At 53.5% G+C, this 21931-nt stretch overlaps 1 protein-coding gene across 1 annotated transcript; it reads left to right on the top strand.

Annotated features, from left to right (window-relative positions):
• The first annotated feature begins 13452 nt into the window (after positions 1–13452).
• IGFBP3 (insulin like growth factor binding protein 3) lies at positions 13453–20642 on the top strand. Its single transcript, XM_074358567.1, has 5 exons — positions 13453–13988; positions 16177–16403; positions 16894–17013; positions 18007–18146; positions 19239–20642. The coding sequence occupies exons 1-4, from the start codon at positions 13580–13582 to the stop codon at positions 18133–18135; spliced, it is 885 nt and encodes a 294-aa protein (XP_074214668.1). The 5' UTR covers positions 13453–13579; the 3' UTR covers positions 18136–18146; positions 19239–20642.
• The last annotated feature ends 1289 nt before the right edge of the window (positions 20643–21931 follow it).

Below are 21931 nucleotides of genomic sequence, written 5' to 3'. Positions count from 1 at the left end.
CTGGTGAACCAGAAGGATGGACCTGGTTCCTGCAGGAGGAACCTCCTTGCTGGCCTCTCTGCTTCCTGGTCGAGTCTCCTGTCCTGTCTTCTCAACAGAGCAGCCAGACTGCGCCTCTCAACAGCCAAGTCAGGTTGCGCTGCTTCTCTGCCTCAGGCCCTCCCCCAGATTCGGACAGGGGCCCGCTGAGCTCGTGCCCCCCGGCTCACTGACACCTTTCTGCTCACACCTTCTGCCTCACTCTGTTTCAGCTCTGTCCCATGCTGGCCTCCCCGCCGTTCCATTAATTCGCCACACAGGCTTCTGCCTCAGGGCCTTTGCACTGCTGCCCGATGTGCATGACTTCCCCCTCACTCTGCTATGGATCTGTGTAAACGCCACTTTATTAGAGATGCCTTCTCTAGCTGCCCCATGTCACCAGTGCAGTGCCCTGGCCCGGCCTGCTCCCTCCTGCAGCTGCATCCTCTCCAGGGGCGTATCCTCCTTGTCCCAGAGCTGTTTCTTCACCTGGTTGTTCCCCTACACACCCTGGCCCCACAGAACGTAACTCCAGGGGTGTCAGACAGCGGTTTTCCTCAGGGCTGTGTCTCTAGCGCCTGGAGCGGCACCTGGCACGTAGGAGAGCTAAGCTGAGCTTCCCCGAGGACACAAAGTCAGACATACAATTTCCTGGGAGAGAATCATTCTGTTCAGAGTTTCCACGGTTGAGAAGGGAAGAGAAACAAGCAAACCAGGGTTGGTAGTGAGAGTGTGGACCCGAGCTCCAGACGGGCCCAGGGGAACGAGAGACACAGGATCTTCTCGGGACCCACTAACCCAAGTTGGTCTGCAGCACCGGCAGAGCCGACAGCCCCCAGGTCCCTTCGGAACAATTCCGTCCTCACTGTTTCTTATTGTTGGTCCACATAAGACTTCGTTTGACAAAACGTTCAATGTTTGAGAATGACTGGTCCACCCTGCAGTTCTGGTTGGTACCTAACTCCTACTGGTTTAAACGAACACATTAAGGCTCCCTGCTTTGGGTGATCCCTGACACCAGCCGGCTGGAGGTCCCAGGGCACCACGGTCTAGGGCCTAACTCCGAAACGGACGTGCTGGGAGAGGCTTCCGAGGCGGTGTCCACGGAACATGTGGAGTCTGGGTCTCTATATACTTGACCAAAAAAGAGAGAGCTTCCTCGTGACACAAAACAGTTGAAACCCGGAATTTATCAACTGCCCGATTTCTCCCAAGACGCTTTCCAACATCTCTTTCTTTTGTCATTATTCCTTGGAATTAAGTGTAATGGGCAGATGCGATTTATACCGTGTATTTATAGTCATCTGAACTTTGATGTGACATTTCCCATCACTGGCTTCCTTGAATTTGAGATTGCTGCGCCAGGGTTAGAAAGGCTCTTTTCTCTGTTCTGTTGACAACAGATGCTAGAGAAATACAGCCAAGAATGAAAAAAAAGCAATCGTCACTTATCTCCATAGCCCTCCCCCACCAGTTTCTCAAGCAGACCTGAAAAATGCTGCAGTGGCCGTGCACGCAGCACAGAAACGCTCGGGGTCGGCCTTTCTTAAAGACACACAGTCCTTGGGTCATAGTGTTTAACTCTGTTATATTTTTAAAGTATGGATTATTCACATGAAAGCCATTTTCAAATAATTATCACAGGTTGGTAACACGAAAACAAACATCACGGGGTTCCTTAAGTTCCTTAACTTGGGATACCTGGCTTTCTTTAATCAACAGTCATCTTTTGATGTTCTGACTACCTGGTCTTTGTTGCAAAAACTCGCATTCGAGCACAAAGTGCTAGAGCAACAGGCCTGTCCATTTTCAGAAGTCCATCAAAGCACCCTGCCAAAGCGCAGCAAAAGACAGCAATGTGAAAATGCATGGCAGCAGCGAATGAACGTGAGGGTCAGAGGCAGTGCAGGCTACGCAAGGGGGCCGCCCACCATCTGTCCCAGGGTGCTCCCAAGCTTCCCTCTTGCACCCCACAGAATTCTCCCCGTCCCAAACCAAACATGCGGCCTCTCTGGGCTTCCGGCACCTCTGTTCTCTCTGCGTCTCCTGCTTGCAAACTCCTAGTTACCCTCAAAGCTGCCTGAACATCCCCTGGTCTCTGCAGGGGAGCCGCAGAGCCCTCCCCTGCACCCTGAAATGGTGTCCCCTGTGTCCGTGACCCTCTGGTGGTGGCTGTCACCACCACGGTGCCCTTCAGGCTCAGTAAATGTTGAGTATCCGTTGGGTGACCCTTCTGGTCCCCGTGGGTGACCCTTCAGAATCCTTCTCCACCTGAGCTGTGGAGGCTCCCAGTCCTCACTGAAACAAAGTATTTTGTGTTATGCACAGGACAACGACACGCAGATGAAATCAGAATGCTAACCACAGATAGACCTTTGCAGTGTTTACGGTCCTCTCAGATTTAACAGCACAGTCTGCTATGTCTGAAAATGCACCTGCTCGGAAAGGTTGAAATCATCTGTGTACGTTGAGAGCTTTCTCCGAGACCCTTGGGGTTCCTCCCTGCCAAGCCTTGGGGGAGTGAAGGGAGCTCCATTGGGTGGGGGGAGGTACACAAAAAGAGGAGAAAAGCAAAATATAGAATGTGATACAGGCTCATCTCTGCGCATCCGTTTCAAAATGTTCGTCTGGACACCTGTCAGTCCAAGGAGATTCTTCTTCTAAAGAGAACTGAGGTTTCCTCACATTTGGACTTTTACCAGAAAAAAAAAAATGTGAGTCGGGGGAGGGCAAGCTCACCTGGGAAGCTCACGTTAGATGCTTTTGCTGATCGCTTCCAGCACCAACACACTGACCACCAGCTGACTCACATAATAACGATTTTGGGCTGAAAAATCCCAACAGCATCCGTGACTAATGATGGAATAACTTTTCCTTGAAGTATTGTTATCTTCGGAACGGTTATCTGGCTGCCACTCCGGGGTCGCCAGTGTCTGGGCATCGTGATGGCCTGAGCCTGCAGGCAACTCAGGTCTGCACAGGCGAGAGTCCCACGGGCGTGGGCACCCGGGCCGACGAGGGCGCGTTCGTGACTCCGGGGAGGGGGCTTCTCAGGAAGCGAGCCACACCACGTCTTTCAAGCAGGAAACTGCAGGCTGAAAAAAAATGCAGCCTAAAAGTTGAGAATTACGTTTTAGTCAAGGACGGAAGACCAGAGCCCAGAAACAGCCCCTCAGATCGCTCTGAGAAAACTGTTCCGAAGAGGTCAGGCAGGAGCCAGCATGTATAGGAGATTTTACTGGTGGGGAGAAAAAGAACGTGTTGTGGAAACATCCAAAGATCACTGCCAATCACACAAAAAACAGACGTCTCGAGTTAGTGGTCTTCACGCCTGCCTCTGAGTGGGACGATGCGAGCGTCTGCGCTCACTGAGATCACCCCTCTGGTGTGCCCCGGAGCCCTCCAGGGCCAGCGTCCTGTTCTTCAGCTTGAATCCCTCAGGGGCACCGTTTGGGGTGGGGGTGGGGGGCGCTGCAGTGGCTGAGGGCTTGGTGGCCACAACATTTGTTGTTTCCTGAAATGGCAGGCCACATTCTTTGCTCATCGAAACAAACATATGGGCGGTGTGGCCTCACTTGTCTGAGCTCTGCACAGCCATGAACCCAGGCAAATGGAGAGGCCGCCCTACCTGAGGCTCACACAGCGTCTGTGTGAGCTCGGCTACCTGAGAGATCAATCCCACCAGACAACGAGGGTCCAGCCACACTGGGCCTCCCATCGGGGCCAGAACCCAGGCCAGCACGGGCAGGCCAGGCAGAGCCCTGACGAGACGGAGGTGGGGAGAGGAGGGAGGTCCACCCTGCAGGGCAGAACAGGGGAGGAGACGGAAGACCAGAGCTCCCTCCACACACACCGCTCCCCGTGGGCGCCCTGCTCCAGACCCTGCCTTCACTTCCCTGACACGGCCCTGTCCAGACCCCGACCCACGACCCGGGGCCCCCAGCCTCTCCTGCTGGACCAAGCCCCCAAATTCTCCCGAAGAGCTCTCTGGGCAAAGGAAGTCACCATTCAAATGACCACACCATCTTTAGGCTTCCTTGCATTTATTCTTTTCTCGAATACCCCTTAGGGAGGTAAAGTAATTGGGACCCCCATCCTGTGAGTGTGTCTGGGCAGGGGGCTGTGTCTCCACAGCCAGAGCCCCAGACTCCTGCAAGAAAGTTCCATAAGGAGAAACACCCCCACCCCAACCCAGGCTGGGAGCCCACCCCTCCCTCCCAGGAGAGGCCACATTCAGAATGCTGGGACTTTGGGGGACGAGCACGTCCACTCGTTTGGTCTTCAAAGCAGTGGGGGTCTGGATTTGACCACCATTTCTTCATCACACAAGGGAAAATCCAAAATGCTCCAAGTCTGAAATGTAGGCAAGGTCTGGGGGCTCCTCCAAAGCGATGCTGTAAATTTCACACGGGAAGTAGACTGCACTGTTGGGGTCCCTCTATCTGGCCTGAGTCTGCTGGGCTGGAAATTTGCGTATTTACTTGTAGTTTGCTGGAGGAGTTAGCCACTCTTCTTTTGTAAAAGTCAGTGTGTTTCTTGGCATGCTCAGAGGCTGGTACATCTGTGAAGCTCACGACGACCACGTTTTTGGATGAATCTCATGTTACCCCGCGGCTTCAACAAAAAGTGGGGGGGAGGGTGCGCATAATCAGGAGTCTTCCCTTACACAGGTTTTATTATTTTTTAACTCCCTCAACCTAAAGTTAATGAAAGTGATTTACTGCCTTTCAACGAAATTCATCCTATTTTGGCCATTAAAGTTGTTTTCAACTTGATGCCTGCACTGTTGCCAATCTTGATAATTATTGCTTCATGATGGCTTCAGCTAATACTTTGTTAAACTGAAAACAAGTGATAAAATTGGAAAATGTGGATTTGTGTCCACATTACACAGGCACACGCTCACCCACGCACGGAGGTCTGCTGGGAGTTGAATCCCCACCATCCTGGTGGAAGCTAATGGCTGTGTCGTCCCTCGAATGGCTGTGCCCTGCCCCCTCCCTCCGGTCTCACCTGGAGGCCCAGGATGGCAGGACACTTGACTTCCAGTGACCTCGAGCTTCATTATACCCTCGTTGTGATGTGTTAACATGGTAGACGACATGCCCACAGGTGCCATGACCATAAAGGGTCAGAGGGTGAGCGGTGGCCCAGTTCCTGGGAATCACCACCACTTCCCCAAAGGAGCTGGAACAACCCTCCCACTTGTTAGCGTATGAAATAACTGGGCTCATGAAAACTGGCCACTCCACATCCTGGGGCCTTTCTCTTGCCTTTTTTGGGGGGAGGGGGAGGTAGTTAGGTTTATTTTATTTATTTAATTTGCATTCCTTTTTCTTGAAGATAGTTATTTATTTTCTTGATGGCTTTACTGGGGATTGAAGCCAGGACCTCGTGCATGCTAGGCACGCACTCTGCCACTGAGCTCTACATGCCCCCATTCTTGCCTTTTGAGATGGCCTGCACCCTGTCTATGGAGTGTGAGTCTCTCTAAATAAATCTGCTTTCACTCAACTGTAGCTCACTCTTGAATTCTTTCCTGCATGAAGACAAGGACCCTCATTTGGTGGGGCGCATGTGTCCCAGGGACTCGCCCTAGAACTGGGGCACCACCATCTTCTCGCGCCCCATTTTCCTGTATCACAGGGTCAGTCCGCCAACAGAGGAGTCACTCTGTCTGCCCTGTTAGGAGCAGGCTGTATAGTTAAGAAATACATCTGCTTTTTAAAAGGGGGTGCAAAAAGCAGAACATGCGCCTTCCAAAATATCTTAGGGTGGGTAAAATCCCACCCTGAAATGGAGCGGGACCCTGCAGGCACCCCCAAGCCCTGCCTTTTCTTCAGAAAAGCCGACGTCTCCCAGGCTCCCTGAGTCACAAACGAGCAGCTCAAGCAGTTGATGAAGACAACAGTCACAGAGTCGCTGTCTGATGCACATTCCCGAGTCATTTTACAGACACTACTGGTGCCACCTGCTCTTTGCAGGAACCCACCCCCGTGGGAAAACTCTTTTCTTGTCACTGTAGCAAAACTATATCGTAACTGACCTTAAACCAGGCGCCCCTTCCCCCTACCCCCAGTGCCCGGCTCACCTCTGCTCTGAGCACACCTTTCAGATCTTTTGGTCACATGATGCTGATGCAGGAAAAATGGATGTGAGTCTCGGCTGAGCCCCTGGGACGTGCCCTGCCAGGTGTGGGTCCCTGGCTTTGCGCAGGGAAGAATTCAAGAGCCAGCCGCAGTTGAGTAAAGGTCGATTTGTTTAGAGAGACACGTACTGCACAGAGTGCAGGCTGCTTCAGAAGGCGAGAGAAAGGCCACGAGGTGTGGGCGTTGGTGCTCAGGGTAGAGTAAAAGTGGATACTCCATAGACAGAGTGCAGGTGGTCGCCAAAGAGGAGGGAGCGAGAGAGAGGCGGCCACAAGGCGTGGTGCTGCCAACACCTATGGGCTCGGTAGCTTCACGCCTGCAAGAGAGAGGACTACTCCCACTGCCCTGGAGAGGCGGCTGGGATTCCCAGGAATTGGGCCACCGCCCACTCTGACCTTGTGTGGTCAGCCTTGGGACTGTCACGGTTCCTGTGGGCTTGTGACTTACCTGGTTAATGTTACAATGAGCATATAATGAAGCTCAGGGTTGACTACACATCAAACCTCCTGCCATCTTAATCCTCAAGGCCAGCGGGGGGTTGAATCTTCTGCCATTTTGGTGTTAAGTTGCTGCCATTTCTTGAATGGCTGTGCCCTGCCCCCTTCCCTCCTTTCTCAATACCTCTTGGTCTTGAAGATCAAAGAGACTAAGTAATCTAAAGAGACTAAGTAAGATCAAGTGGAGACTAACGAATGAACAGATGACCAGATCCCTCCCTCAGCTTCCCTCCAGTCATCTTGCAAACCGACCCCGTGAACAAGATAGCGTTGCCTGAATGCGGTGCGCCGTTGTCAGTCACCACACAGATGAGCTGAGCTGTGCTGTTACTTCCTAAGCTTGAGGACCTAGGATATAAAAAGCCAGGCATTTATAGGGTGAAGCCTGGCGAGGCACTGGAAGGCCCCTAGTGACTGAGGCAGTGGGACACCACCAACACAAACTGCCCAGGTTGTCAGCCGACACGGGCCAGCTGCTGGCCCCTCTTTAAGTCAACAAGCAGAAGAGGTAATGTTGATAGAAAGGAAAGTTGCTTTTAATCAGGATGCCGGCTAGTCTGGGGAGATGGTGGGCTCAGTGTCCCCAAAAGACCATCTCCCAAAATTCTGATCCACCATGAAAGTTTTAAAGGGAAAGCGAGGCTGTGATCTCAGTTGACCCTACGGTGTGCAGGCAGATAGGGGGTGGTGATGACGCTGACCCCCCATCTGAATGACCAACTGAGACCACTCTACAGAGGAGATTAGTGGTTATCAGGGTTAGGGGCAGAATAGGGAATGGCCAGGAGGTGGGTGTGGTTATGAAAGGGAGGCAGGAGGAGGAAGCCTTGTGGTGATGGGACTATTCTTGAACATAGTCTTGACTGTGGTGGTAGATACACAAATCCACACTCACGATCAGATTTTATAGAACTAAACACACACACAAATACACATGCACACACGCACACACACGCTATCATGATTAAAACTCGGAGAACCTACCTGAGCACATTCATTGGGTACACGTCAACTTTTCGGTTGTGATTTTGTGCTATGACCGCAGAACATTACCAGTGATGGAAACTGTCTAAGACACACACGTAGGAGCTCTCTGTATTGTTTCTTACAAGTGCATATGAAACTACAATAATTTCAATGAAAATTTCAATCAAGTAAATCAGTACCACCGGAACTCAGCTCTTTGCAGTTAAAGAATAAAATCCACAAGGCCTCAGCTAGATTAAGAGAAAAAGAGAGAGAGAAAGCACAAACTGAGAACATCAGGAATAAGTAAGGAGGCATCATTACAGACCATACAGCCCTTCACAGTAGTACCAGGGAAGGTCATGTACAATTTATGCAATAGATTCACCTACTCTGATGAAGAAAATTTATTAAAAACCACAAAGCACTAGAGCTGACACAAGGAACAACAGAAAAGAGACAAAAAGTTCATGTGCTAGGTTTATGCACCCATGGGCCGTGGGAGAGGAGAGTGTCAGGCCATTTGGGACAAGGATGCATCCAGCACTGGGCTGCTAATCGTTCGGGGGTCCTACCTGCTGGTGGCCACTTGTTCTGCTGTCTCTCGGTGGGACGCTGGAGTCTTGGGCCTGTGGGGGGAAGACGCTACGTGGCGCTGTCTCAGCGCCTCTCCGTGGGCAGGGCAGTCTAGGCCAGTCAGAGAAGAGGCACAGGTCTCCTGGTCCCCAAGTGTTAGTGGGCTCCCTGCCAATCCCTTTTGCTGATGGTGCCTGGCCCCCTTGCGGTTTTGGATGGACTCCTGTTAGACGCAGTGAGGAAGTGACCTCAGCTGTTCCTTAATGGTGGGGTCAGGGCTGGGGAATGCAGATGGGATCACGTCTTGTTGCTCCTCCAGCCCGGGGGTCACGCACCAGTTCTCCATCCGCTCACCGCTTTTCAGAGTTCTCCTCCGGTCGCCTCTTGCTTTATCTCCAGGGACATGGCTGTATTTTGCGGGGAGGAGCAGGAGAAGTTTGCCCGTTCTGTATCTTCCAGATTAGAAGTCGTTTTCTTGATTGGCTTTTACTACTGTTTATTTTCTTATTCATTGGTTTTCGTTCTCTGTTATTTCTCTCCTCTTACTAACTTTAGATATAATTTGTTTTTTCTCAGACCTCTTAAGGTGTAAACTTAAATCATAGATGTTTACCTCTTTTCTAATTTAAACACTTCACGCTGTAAATTTCACTCTAAGCACTTCCTTTTAGCTGCTTCCTAGCAATGTTGGTATAACCTGCTTTCCTTATCGTTCAGTTCTAAATAAGTTTTTCCTTCCTTTTGATTTTTGTCTTTGATTTGAGGGTTATTTAAGACTGTGCTGCTTAATTTCCAAACACTCACACATTTTCTATTTATCACTGTCTTATTGATTTCTAGCTTAAGCATGTGATGAGAGAACACACTCTGTGGTCTCATTACGCTATAATTTATACAGGCTTATTCTGGGACCTAAGATGTGGTCTATCCTGATGAATGCACCATATGCATTTGAAAAGAATGCCTTTCAGCAAGTGTTGAGTGAACATGTCACCTGGTTGTTTTGGTTACTAGCATCTTAGTTATCTGCTGCTTTATGTCAGACTACCCCCAAATTTAGCAACTTAAAAGAACAAGTACTTAATGTTTTACGTAGTTTCCGAGGGTCAAGAATCTGGAAGCAGCCTAGCTAGGCGGGTCTAGCTCTTGAGGTTGAGGTACCGCCGTCAGCAGAGGCTGACGTCCGCTTGAGGCACGAAGGCTTACTGACATGGCTCTTGGCAAAAGGCTTCAGATCCTCACCACGTGGGTCGACAAGTCATCCGAGGCAGAGAGGAACTGAGACAGGAGCCACAGTGCTTTTCTATGCCCTACTCTTCAAGTCACAGACTGTTACTTCTTTATTCTATACACTGAAGCAAGTCACCAAGTCCAGGCTCCACCTCTTGAAGAAGAAATATCAATCAATTATTGAGAGAAGAATATAAAATTTCCAATTGCAAATGTGGATTTATCTATTTCATCCTTCATTTATCAGTTTTTGCATCATGTATTTAAAATTAAAAAAAATATTTTGGGGGGTGTAATTAGATTTATTTATTTATCTTTAGAGGAGGGACTGGGGATTGAACCCAGGACCTTGTACATGCTAAGCACACGTTCTACCACTTGAACTAAACCGTCCCCCGACTCGTATTTCTAAGCTCTGTTACTAAATGACTACTACACATTTAGCATTGTTTGTTTTCGTGATGAATTGGTTCTTTTTTTAAAAAATGAATTCTTTATCTTTGGAGGCACTGTTTTTCTTGAAGTCTGCTTTATCCGGTATTAATTTAAGCACTGCAGCTTTCTTATACTTAGTGTCTGCTTGGTATACGCATTCCATCCTCTTACTCTAAAGCTAATGGTGCTTTTGTATCTAAAGTGCACCATTTATAACTTGCAGGCAGTGCGGTCTTGCTTTGAATTTAAGCCTAGCTGGATCATCTCTGTCTTTCAATTGGAGCGCTTTTGTTAATCAATATTTAATATGATTATTCGTTTGATTAGGTCAAGCCCACCGCTTTCCTGTTTACTTTGTTTCTGTGTAAGCAGTACCAATTTCCTTCTTTTCTCTTTACTTGTTCCAGGGAATTTTGTCCCACTCACCTTTATCTGCCTCCTTTGGGTCCATTAAATATATTTCAGTATTCTACTTCCTTTGCTCTGTCGGCTTTTCTGTATTGTTTTTATTGTCAACTTTGGAGATTACAGTGACCATGCTAACAGTTTCTCAGAAAACCACCCAAGTATGAGGGCTCCAGCGGCCAACACCTGGGATGGGCAGTCCTTTTAATTTTAGCCATTCCATTCCCTGCGTAGTGGTATCTCATTCTGGTTTTAATTTGCACTGTCTTGATGACTAAGGATGTTGAGCATTTGTCCTGTGCTCATCTGCCATCTGTGTACCTTCTTTCTTAAGAAGTGAAGCTTGCGGCAGAATGCCACTGAGACCTGAAATTAGGTCTACTACATCACTCACCTCTGGGAGTCAGGGCCCTTCTGGTCAGCGTCTACTGTGGTAGGTAAACCTGACAGCCACACCTCTGGGACACTGAAGAGAGGGCTTGCTGCTCGGGGCAGGGAGAGAGACCCACGGGTGGTGTGTCCAGCTAGGGCAGCAGAGGAGCAAGCAAGGCTGACATCCTACAGGACCAGGTGCCAGTGAGCTGCAGCAGGGGGCTCAGAGCAATGAGTGGTTCCTGTCTCTTGGTGAAGAGAACCAGGCTGACCCCAGCAATCTCAAATCATAATCAAGCCAACTGAATCTCGATAGTGAAGAGGAAGCTATCCTGTCCTGTCTCCTGTCTGTCATCCGGATGGTTGTCTGCTATTTCACAATCATTCAGCAATTGTAGGCCAAGTACCTTCAATGGGGGAACATCCATCTTTCCTTCTAACCCTCTTGTTTATGTCAATAACCACAAACGCCAGAGAAATTGAAAGTCAGACAAAAGTAATGAGCATACCACAAAAGTAAGTTTTATCTCAGCCAAGTCCCCAAGTCCTCGCTGTAACACTTACATTCCAGGGGGTGAGGGGGTGCAGGTGAGGGTGGGGGGGTATCAGGGCAGTTTCCTGCAGTTTTGTCAAGTAAAAGTGACTCAAAATGGGAACACAAGTCTCCCCACAACACTGCCATAATTTACCTCGCTGTTGCAAGATGTCACGAAAAAGGCCATGGTAGTCGGTAAAGCGTTGTTGAATGTTACTGAGCTACCATGTAACCCCCAGTTTGCACCGTAGTCTAGCTTAATCAGGGCCGTCTTGGCTCCTCGGCGCCCCCTAGGGACTCTGCGCAGAGCACTCACCTTTTCTCCACCTGCGAGGCCAGTTGTGACTTAGACGTTCTCCTCCTAGGGTTTCTGCTGTTCACGACTCAGATGATAAGGCTGGTGAAAGTGTCACACTGACGAAGGACTAGCTCAGCCCTGCGCAGAACACGGTGTGAAACAGGGGCGGACTTGCCACCCCAAGAATCTTTTGATACAGAGACCAGCTCTGATTTCAGAGTCAAGGTCTCCATGGTTAGTTATTAAGGAACACCTGTTTTGTTTCCTTTCATTTTCTGGTGAAATTGGAGACCCTGCCCTTGGCTGTCAAAGCAGATAACACACAGGTACAAGGAGCAATACGGGAGAGAGGGAATAGTAAGCCAGGGTTACCGAACAGTTTACAGTCAACAGGGTAAGTCTGGTCTGAGTGCTGGGGGTGGGGAGTGGGGCGAAGCAGGGACAGGAGGGGCTGCGTCTTTGCGGGCTGGGGGAAGCAAGACCCTCTCCGTCTTTGATCTCTACTCCTTTGTAGAATCTCACTTTCTACCATTATTTTGTTTGCTTATTTGCTAGGAGTAAATTGGTGTTACCATTCTAAAAGGAGGCTATGTATGGGGTTGTGTGTGTGTGTGTATATATATATATACACACACATACACATACATACACACACACACACACATACAGAGAGAGAGGAGACACAATGTTAACTTCACCCATGGCTGTGTAGTTTTCTGCCTGGGGTGACACAAGGAGGTCCTGATGTGCTGTTTCTGCTGCAAACTGCGAGAGGCTCCTCCAAGACACCTGTCCACCTCCCAGGGCAAGTATCCATCTCCAATCCAACAGCTTCAGGAAAGGAGGCTCCGGGTTCCCAGCGGTGATCTGCAAGCTCCTTAAACGAGCCTTGAAACAGTAATTCTCAGTTCAATCCTGGGCCGCTGGAGTCCTCTGTTGGTCACCTAGGGAAGCGGCGCGCAGGCACCACTGAAAAGACCCGCCCGGAGCTGGCCGGTCCGACTCACTGACCTCAGGGCGCACTTGTGCCCTAGGACTTCCACCATCGCAAGTGTTTAAATTGCACAGATGAGCGAGAGTTCCCAAAGTCGCCACTTCAACGCACTGGTGGGAACCTAGTACCGTGGCCTGAAAAAACGAGAGTGAACATCACCAATTTTAAGGACGAATTGGTTATTATTACGCTTCAGCAACACTCACTGTATTGGTTTTCGTGTTCTTTTTCGTGGACGTAAGCTCTATTTGAAAGCATAATAGGAGACTCTTTGACAGGGCCTGGTAAGGACCCATTCGCCGCGGGCCCACTGTGTTAACCACGGACTTGGGGACAGAGGGAAAGTGTGCGCCCTCACCGCTTTGAGAAGTTTACCTGGAAAGGGCGAAGTCCACGTGCGCACCTGCAGAGGGGCCTTTGTGGGGGCAGAGGGAGGTGCTTAAGGCCCCCTAGATGCGGATAAAACCCCGGGTTCTTGCCTCCCCAAGACCCCGACGCGAATCGGGTATTATTCAGAAATTCATTCCCGACCCACTCGAGGACTTAAATTTTGCAAAGCTTGGCGAAGCACACACGGTGAGGAGCTGCACACACCAATTTCCCAGACTCCAGCTTGCCGCGGAGAGACCTCATCCTGGAGCGCAGAGAAAGGGTGGCGGCGACGGGGCGGCCGAGGCGCCTGGGTGGCCGGAGGCACCAGGGACGGTGAGGTGGCGGCGCCTTGGGGTTCCCGGAGACCGTGGGGTGGTGGGGCTGCCCGGCTTGCGCGAGCGGAGCAGGTGACCGGGCGGATGCGCGCTTTGCACCCCCTCACTCGGCCAGGCAGTGCCCCGCGAGACGCGGGTCCCCGAACCCGGTCTGCGCCGGCCCGCACCCCCCCTCCCCCCAACCTCCGCAGCCGGCGCGCCGTTCCGGGGCGTGTCCTCGGCCACCCGGCTTCTATATAGCGGCCGGCGCGGCCGGGCCGCCCAGATGCTGGCGCAGCGGCTCCGCACTGCGGATTGGCCTTTGCCTGCCCCGGATCTCATAGCCTCGCGCCGCTCGCTGTCGCCCAGTCCCCGCTGCGCCCGGCCGGCCGAGCAGCGGGCCTCCGCGTCGGGCGTCATGCAGCGGGCCCGCCCCGCGCTCTGGGCCGCGGCGCTGACCGCGCTGGCGCTGCTCCGCGGGCCGCCGGCCACACAGGCAGGCGCGGGCGCGGCGGGCGCGGGCCCCGTGGTGCGCTGCGAGCCCTGTGACGCGCGCGCCTTGGCCCAGTGCGCGCCTCCGCCCGCCTCGCCCGCGTGCGCCGAGTTGGTGCGCGAGCCCGGCTGCGGCTGCTGCCTGACGTGCGCGCTGCGCGAGGGTCAGCCGTGCGGCGTCTACACCGAGCGCTGCGGCGCGGGCCTCCGCTGCCAGCCGCCCCCTGGCGAGCCGCGCCCGCTGCAGGCGCTGCTGGACGGCCGCGGGCTCTGCGCCAACGCCAGCGCCGCTGGCCGCCTGCGCGCCTACCTGCTGTCCACGCCGCCCGCGTCAGGTGAGCCGCCCTCGCCAGGTGCGCCGCGCTGGGGAAACTGAAGCCCGGCGAGATCAGGGCGCTCGCCCGAGAGACCCTTCGCAGCCGGCCCTCAGCTCTCTGCGTTCTCTGAGCGCAGCGTGCTTGTAAATTGCAAAGCGCTTTGGGCGAAAATGGGTTAAAGATTTCCTGGGGAGGGAGGGAGCAGATACCCAGGTTAGCGGTCGGTGGAAAGAGCCTGGACACAGGAGATTGTCTGGCCATTCAGGCAGGCCCCGCTCAGGAACGTGGGTGTGTGCTGTGCGACCCAACTCTGAAGGGCGAGTCTTATTTCCCACGAACCAAGAGTGAGTGTGTCCACGCTGAGGATGTTTGCCGGGCCGGGGACGCAGCGAGGTTCCTGGGGCGGAGTTGGACGGGGAAGATGAGCAGGTACATTGTAGGAAATGGTTACTGGCTTTAAAAATACTAAAATTTACCGAGACTTGCAGTTTGCAAAGCAGTGTCCCGTCCAGTGGTGTCCCAAAACCAGCGAGGTAGGAATTGGGTATGGGTGTCTTCTGCAGTTGGATACCCTGGCGTTTAGAAAGAAGTGACTCTGGACTTGGTAGCTGCTCCTCTAAATGTCAAGCACGCATAGCCAACCTCACTCAAGTTATGTGAGTGAGGTTCCTGCATAGCTGAGGGCTGAGAATTCTGCCCGGAGCTCCAGCCACCAGCTGGACAGAGCACAGTGGGGCAGCCCCCTTTTGGGGCTAGAAGGATGGATGTCCCCTTATAACTTCCCTACCTGCAGAGTTGCACTCCCAGGTGAGGCTATTTCCTCTCCAAGATTAGTGGAAAGGCAGAATTCCAAATACCTAAGACATGTATAAGCACTTATATGTTAACTGGTAACTGTTAGAATTGCTAGAGGCATTTGTCTCTCGGGGCAGTTGGTCAGCAGGCAGTAGAAATTACTCAGAGTTCTTGGAAAAGAAATGCAAATTTGTTCATTTACATACGCTTAGCATCTACTTTGACGCAGTACTTCCCTGACAAAGAAAGAAGAAAACACTAAGATTAAAGGAAATTGAAACTAGAGTCTCCCGATTAAGAACTGCCTGTCAGGTACTGTGCCAGATGAATGTGTGCTTCCCAGAACAGGAGACCCCTCGGGAACTTTGCAACTCCTCCTCCTCGTGGGACTGTTCCTTTTCCTGGGGAGGAAATTGAGACCCAGAGAGGAAGAATGACCCCAACACCCCTGTGAGTGCACCTGCCCAGGTGCCTCCCGGATAGGGCAGGGCTTCTGCAGCAGAAGCAGTGTCTTTCAGCCCTACTCAGTCCCCTGGAAGCATTCTCCAAGGTGGGCCTTGCATCTGCTCCTTGGAACCTGGAGCCAGAGGACTTGACGAGCTTCCAGGCAGCAGGCAGGCTGCCACCCTGAGGGGGTGTTCCCGGGACGGTAGAGAACAGGGCAGCTGGAGCGGGGGCTTGGCACCCCAGGTGCCCTAGATCCAGGAGCAGAGAGCGGACTGAGCCCCTCCTGGGAGGGGGGCGATCAGGGTGTTGCTCATCAGAATGAAGCTGTCCTGTGAGTTAGCTGGCTGCGTAGACCCAGGCAAAAGGAAGGGGCTCGCCACGGCCCCTTATCCCTTAGCCATCCCAAGGATTGTAAGCCTTGAGAGGAGATCTGGTGGTTTGCTCCTCTGCAAACCAGGGAGGGAGGACTCAGCCAGGACAGGGCCCCAGGACGTGCAGGTCTCTGCCGCTCTTCCAGGTGTTCTGGAGCCCGCGTGGAGAGGGAGTCAGCGACGTGCCAGTGAGCGCTGTCGGACTCTACGGACACGCCTCCTGACTAGGGGCTTGCCGCCAGGGCGCCTTGCGGAGACCTCAGCGCCTTCCCTGGCTCGGGTCTGCCCCCTGCTGGCGGAGGACGAGAGGCACTTGAAAGTGACGGCGTGCAAAGCTTTTTTCTTCAGCAACACCTACCTTGTAAAAGCACGTGTGCTAGACTCTTTATAAGATGGCTTCTTGAGACAAAGCGAGCGTCCGGCCCCACGAGTATCGTGGCTCAGCACTTGACCAGAATGTTTTCCCGAGCTTGTGTGCATTATTGAACCACATTTCCTCTCGGGTTAGACTCAGTCAGAAGGGTAAGATTTTGAAAAGACTGTCCTTCAGTGCCGATGACCCTCAAGTCTGTGTCTTCCTCGTGTCTTTCAAGGAAACGGCAGTGAGTCCGAGGAGGACCGCAGCGTGGGGAGCGTGGAGAGCCAGGCCCTCCCCAGCACGCACAGGGTGCCCGACTCCAAAGTCCACCCCGTCCACACCAAGATGGACGTCATCAAGAAAGGCCACGCCAGGGACAGCCAGCGCTACAAAGTAGACTACGAGTCCCAGAGCACTGACACCCAGAACTTCTCCTCCGAGTCCAAGCGTGAGACGGAATACGTGAGAGATTTTCCTCCTGCTGCAGGGGCGGGGAGGGGGGTGTGGCTGCCCGGCCTGGGTGCCCAGAGATCACGGGGTCGACAGTAAATCCGGGGTCCTGCTGCGGCAGCGGGTGGCCAGGAGCCACTCCTTACAGAAGGGATGTTGACCCCTCCGCCCCCCCCCACCACCACGGCAGGGATCTCGTGAGAATCAGCGTGCTGCTCTCCAGGCCTCTGCGGGAGAGAGACGTGTTCTCACAGACTGGCGCTAGTTTCTTTACTTGGCCTCTGAGTGTCCTGGCCTGTTGAGGCTCCGCCCCAGCTCTGGGGAATCGTGAGGGAGACAAGCAGCAGGGTTCGCATCCATGTGGGAACAGTGAGGCCCAATCAGGCAAGAGATGCTGGAGGAGCGCATGGCAGCACCCCCCCCCCGCCCCTGGCTGGTTCCCTAGGCACCATGGGGCACTGGCAGACAGGGAGTCCCTGGGTAACCCGCGCCTGCTCCTCAGGGGCCCTGCCGCCGGGAAATGGAGGAAACGCTGAACCACCTCAAGTTCCTGAACATGCTCAGCCCCAGGGGCATCCACATCCCCAACTGCGACAAGAGGGGCTTCTACAAGAAGAAACAGGTGAGCAGTGTCTGCACGGCTCCTTGTCTCCCACGCCTGCTCTTGTGGGGCAGCAGTCTACTCTGCCACCCCGGTTCCGGGGCCACAGCCCCTGTTCCCGGTCCCGCCACACCCGAGACCTCCACCCCTAAACCCCGGTGTCTCTCCACCATCGCTGCTCCCTCCTGAACTGCAGAGCAGTGCGCGACCTCCCGGGAGCCCTTCAGTGGCCACAGAGGGCCTGCCCCGACACAGCACTGTCGTTAGCCCTGCACCACTGAGGAGAGTTTCTGCCAAGCCTGACGTGACGTCACATGTCAGCAGGCTGACCCTGAGGCCCCTCCCTGGTTGGTCCCTCTCACTCCCGTGCCTTCCTGGTGGTGGCCAGCTGCCAAGGGTCAGACACACTGGAGATCTGGCTCTTTGCAGGTGTGGTGAGTGCACATTAGGTGAGGTCACATTAGGGCAGCGTCCCTGTCATCCTTCTAACCGGACAGCTTCAACTGTGGTACCTATAGAATTAGTCCTAGAACAGAAGGCCTGGGCATGTTCCAAGAGTTGGTGGTGGTGGCCCCGATCAGAGGGCTCTGCCCTCCCCAGTGGCCACTGATCGCTCTGTCGTCTCCATATATTCATACCAGGCACTTATTCAGCCACCTCGGCCTGAGAAGGTACCAGACACATGGCTAGGATGTGCTCCGAAGGCCCCGAGGTGACCTGCAGCAGGCAGATGGGACACTGTCATGCCCCCATTCAGCAGGGGGCCTTTAGGGCCAACAGGCCATTGTCCACCCCAGCCAGACCCCGAGGAACACGGACCACCAGCCCCCTGCTTTTCTGGAACACCACGCGCCCCCAGACTCGCGGACGGGGTGCACACCCGGCCTCGATCAGGTGTGCTTTCTCGGCCTAGCAGAGGCCTGGCCCCTGCCCTGCCCTGGGCACCGGGGCGTCAGGACCCCCGCGGTGGGGCCCCTGGGCTCACGCTCGGTCCTCTGTGTGCTCTGCCCCCAGTGCCGCCCTTCCAAGGGCAGGAAACGGGGCTTCTGCTGGTGCGTGGACAAGTACGGGCAGCCCCTCCCGGGCTTCGACGTGAAGGGGCGGGGCGACGTGCACTGCTACGGCGGCGTGGAGAGCAAGTAGAGGCGCTGCGGGTGAGGAGGCCCCTGTCCGGGGCGGGGCGGGGCGGGGGGCGCTGAGGGGAGGCCGGGGGTGCGGGGGCGGTGGCAGACGGCGCCCCGTAAGGAAGCAGGGGAGCTGGAGGGGGTGCGGGCGGGGGCTTCAAGGAAGCTGCTGTCCGGTCCGGGCGGGGGCTCTGGGGACTGCCCACTGAGGACTGCCCACGGTCCAGCGGCCCCGGCGACAGACACACACCCACAGCACAGACCCTCGGCAAACACGGGACAGTGCAGGAAAAGAGGGTCTGTGGCCAACTTGTCTTCAGGCTGCTTCACCTCATTTTAAAAAACGAAGAACACCTAAACATTCATGTGCACATAATGCAGGATTTCCAAATTTAAGCTTTTCCCCGTAAGTCTGCTGATTCACTTGTCTTCACGTGTCAAGTCTTTTAATCCCAAAGAACTGGCTGGGGGGAGGGTGTAGCTCAGTGGTAGGGCTGCTGCTTGGCACCCAGGAGCTCCTGGGTTCCATCCCCAGCACCTCCATTAAAAATAAATCAATAAACCTAATTACCTCCCCCTCCAAAAAAAGACAAAAGAACTTGTTAAAGGAAATGTGTTTCTAGAAAATGTGGCTATTTTTTTTTCTGGAAAATACATTATGGCTAGTCTGATAGCCTACAATTAATACAGCCTATGATGAATGCAATTTTAACAAAGTTGATTGAAATCTAATATGAAAATGAAATTTCAAACCATCGTTTTGAAGAGGGAAATTACAGTCAATACTCTTTTGCCTTTTCCTGAATGAAAGATCTTTCAGGGAAGGAAAGGGACACATACTTCATCTTCTCAAGACAAATTGAAGGAAATCTCTTTTGGGGGGGGGTATGTTTTGTTCTCTCGCAAGTTGGAAAAAACATCATTCTAATTTTAGGGTGACTCTGTGTAAGTGAACACCGTGAGTGTCTTGTGGTTGAGACACTGCTTCGTTAAAAAGTGTGGCGCGAGCCCTTAGGAGGCCAGGTGCCCGCAGGTCATGCCTGATTGTCCGAGGGCTGGAGTTGAGCCCTCTGGATTCCGGGGGGAAGTGTTTCAATATGTTTCTTTTTCTTTTTGTTTTAGTTCATGTGGAGCTCAAATATGCCTTATTTTGCACAAAAGACTGCCAAGGACGTGATCAGCAGCTGGCTACAGCCTCAATTTTTATTTCTTTTTGTGGTGAATTGATTTTTTGGGGGAGGGGGAACCAAAGTTTAGGAAGAGGTGTTTGAAATGCCGAGTTCTCTTCTCAGTGGGGAGCTCGGCATCTTTCCACTTTCTAGTAGTCAGTGAAACACATTTCGATTTTTCTTGTTGCTTCCTGTAAAGATACTTGTCAGCTCAGGCACACGCTATCTGTCCTGGTGCTGGTCCCGTGTGCCCGCTGCCATGTTCACCGACGCAGCGCACCTGCTGCTTCATGCTTGTACATGCCCGCTTTGTCCCCCTGCGAGATGACACAGGCCCCGTCAGGAATGGGAACGCCCTGCACTCTGGGGCTTGCGTGTCCCAACGCGCCCTCCTGGAGCTACGTCTTGGAGGCCAGGGCCAGGGTCCCTCGACCAAGAAGATATTTTGTATTATCTTCAAGGGACCTGCAGTGCTTGGAAACTAGTGGAGAGAATAAGGTGGAATCTTACTAAAAAAAAACAGAAAAGAAAAAAAAAATGACCAAGAATGTTCCGGGGAACTCTGGGACTCTACCAAGGCGGGGATTTCTGACCCTCCTTTGTCATGCAGCTTCCTGAAGACACAGCCTTTGCTGAGGCCCCGTAGGGCAGGGGGACCGGGCAGCAGAGAGAGGCTCCGTTTTTTGAGGCATCGCGAGTAATAGCCCAGTTCTCCAAGTACTGCAGAAAATCGTGTTTCCTGTTCAGCAGTTCAAGGGCAAGTTTGTTCTTGAGGATGAGCTTCTTAAAGGGAAAGGAGATGTATTTTCATCTCTCCCCTTTTGTGCCCCTTGGTACAGTGTTTAAAAAAATTCGTAATGATCCTGTCTAACCAGGGAAGATGAGGGGACCCTGAAAGCACCCAGAGGTGGCCCGTGCCCACAGCACTTGGAACCCTCTTTCTAGTTCACACGTGCACAGAGGAGGAAGCCGTTCTTTGCATCTGTTCACACTGTGTGCGTCATCGTCCAGTAGGGTCCGCCCGTACCAGATAACCCTAGGAGAAGTGGTAGCAGTGCTGGAGGGGACCAACGTGGCCACGACCAGGGGCGGGGCCGGAGCATGGGCCCGGCCGCTCTCCTGCCTGGGAGGCTGCCCCCAGGGTCGGGCAGCAGAGTGGGGAGGCGTCCCCGGCTCTGGCTGGGCCCATGTGGCACACAGCCCTCCTTGGGAGACAAAGGGATCGCGAGACGTTCTGCCTACCTATTAGCTTTCCTTTATTTTTGTAATTAAGTTTTTGAGGATAAAAAGGTATTTTTGAAAAGTTTGCCTGGCAATGTATTTATAAACAGTAAATAAAGTTTTTACCATAAAGAAAGCCCCTTCCTCTTGTCAGTGTCTGGTTCCAGGTTTTGTGTTACTAACGAAACTCTCCAGAGAGGCGCAGGTGTGCGGACTGGTCTGAACTTTCCGACTTTCCCTGCTTCCGTCTCTGGAGCCCGAGGAGCTCCAGCCGAGGGCCTTGCTGGCCCTGTGGGGGTGCTGGGTGACACCTGCAGTGAGCCTCCAGGTGGGAAGGTCAGGTCGTCCATCCTGGCCCCGTCCGGGAGTGGGCAGGGCGCGGCTCAGCGATGCACCTCCTCTGTGACCATCTGGCTCTGGTTGCCATTAGGTTGTCCCCTGTTGTCCTGTCTGTCAGCACCCGGGGCAGCCTCTGAACAGGACTGACACGCTGGAGCATGCAGCCACACGCCCTTTCCCTGCGGCCCCGTTGCCCCTCTGCTTGGAGAATGGAATGGACAAGGCAGCAGGAGGAGTGGGACCCCAGGAGACTCAGGGTGGGGTCCAGGGTCTCCATCCCCTCTCTGAGCCTTGGGTCAACTGCCCCATGTCATGGAGCTACTTTGGGCAAAGTTCTGAGCCTGTGACTTCTGGGCATCAAAGGTCATCTGTAGGTCAAGGGGCCTCCTGTTTGGAACCATAACTGACCTGTTAGTGAAACATCTAAGGTGGGTCCCTTATCCCAGAGCTGTGTGTGCTGAGCAGAGAGCTCCGGGAGGTCCTGGGGAGACCCCATGGCGGCAGCCAGGGCCTGGGGGTCTGCAGAGAACCATGGACTGCAAGGATGCTGGCTCGATAAGCCCACTGGGCTTGCCTTCCCGGAAGCCCCCAAGTCACCTGCCCTTTCTTGTCCTCACCTTCACCTCCTTACACACCCATGGCCACCTTCTCTTTGAAGTGCTCCCACCCTTCGACGTCTCCCTCTGCCCCCCAGCTGGACCCTCAGAGCCCCTCTGCCCTCCCAGCTTCAGTGCTCACCAGCCCGGTGACCCCGAGGACCGTGCGTCCACAGCAACCACCCCCGAGGCACACACAGAAATGAGTGGCCGGGGCTCTCCACTCGGCAGGGTAGAGGCCCTGCTGCTGCCGTGGCAACCGCTTACCAGGGTCCACCCAGCAGAGGGACGCCCTGGAAAGGTACCAGTCACAATGCTGAGGACGGTGTCCTGGAGCAGGGCTTCCCTGACGAGGGACATTTCCTCACACAGTCAGCCTCCTGGAAGCAGCCGTTCCTCTCCAGAGACATATCTGAAAGGCCCTATTAGGGACACCGACAGAGAGCTCGAGGACAGTCCAGATGGAAACTCCTCCCTCAGAAGGATCACC

This window comes from Camelus bactrianus, chromosome 36 (assembly GCF_048773025.1).
Source record: "Camelus bactrianus isolate YW-2024 breed Bactrian camel chromosome 36, ASM4877302v1, whole genome shotgun sequence".
Lineage (NCBI taxonomy): Eukaryota > Metazoa > Chordata > Mammalia > Artiodactyla > Camelidae > Camelus > Camelus bactrianus.
This window is presented reverse-complemented; position numbering and strand designations above follow the sequence as displayed.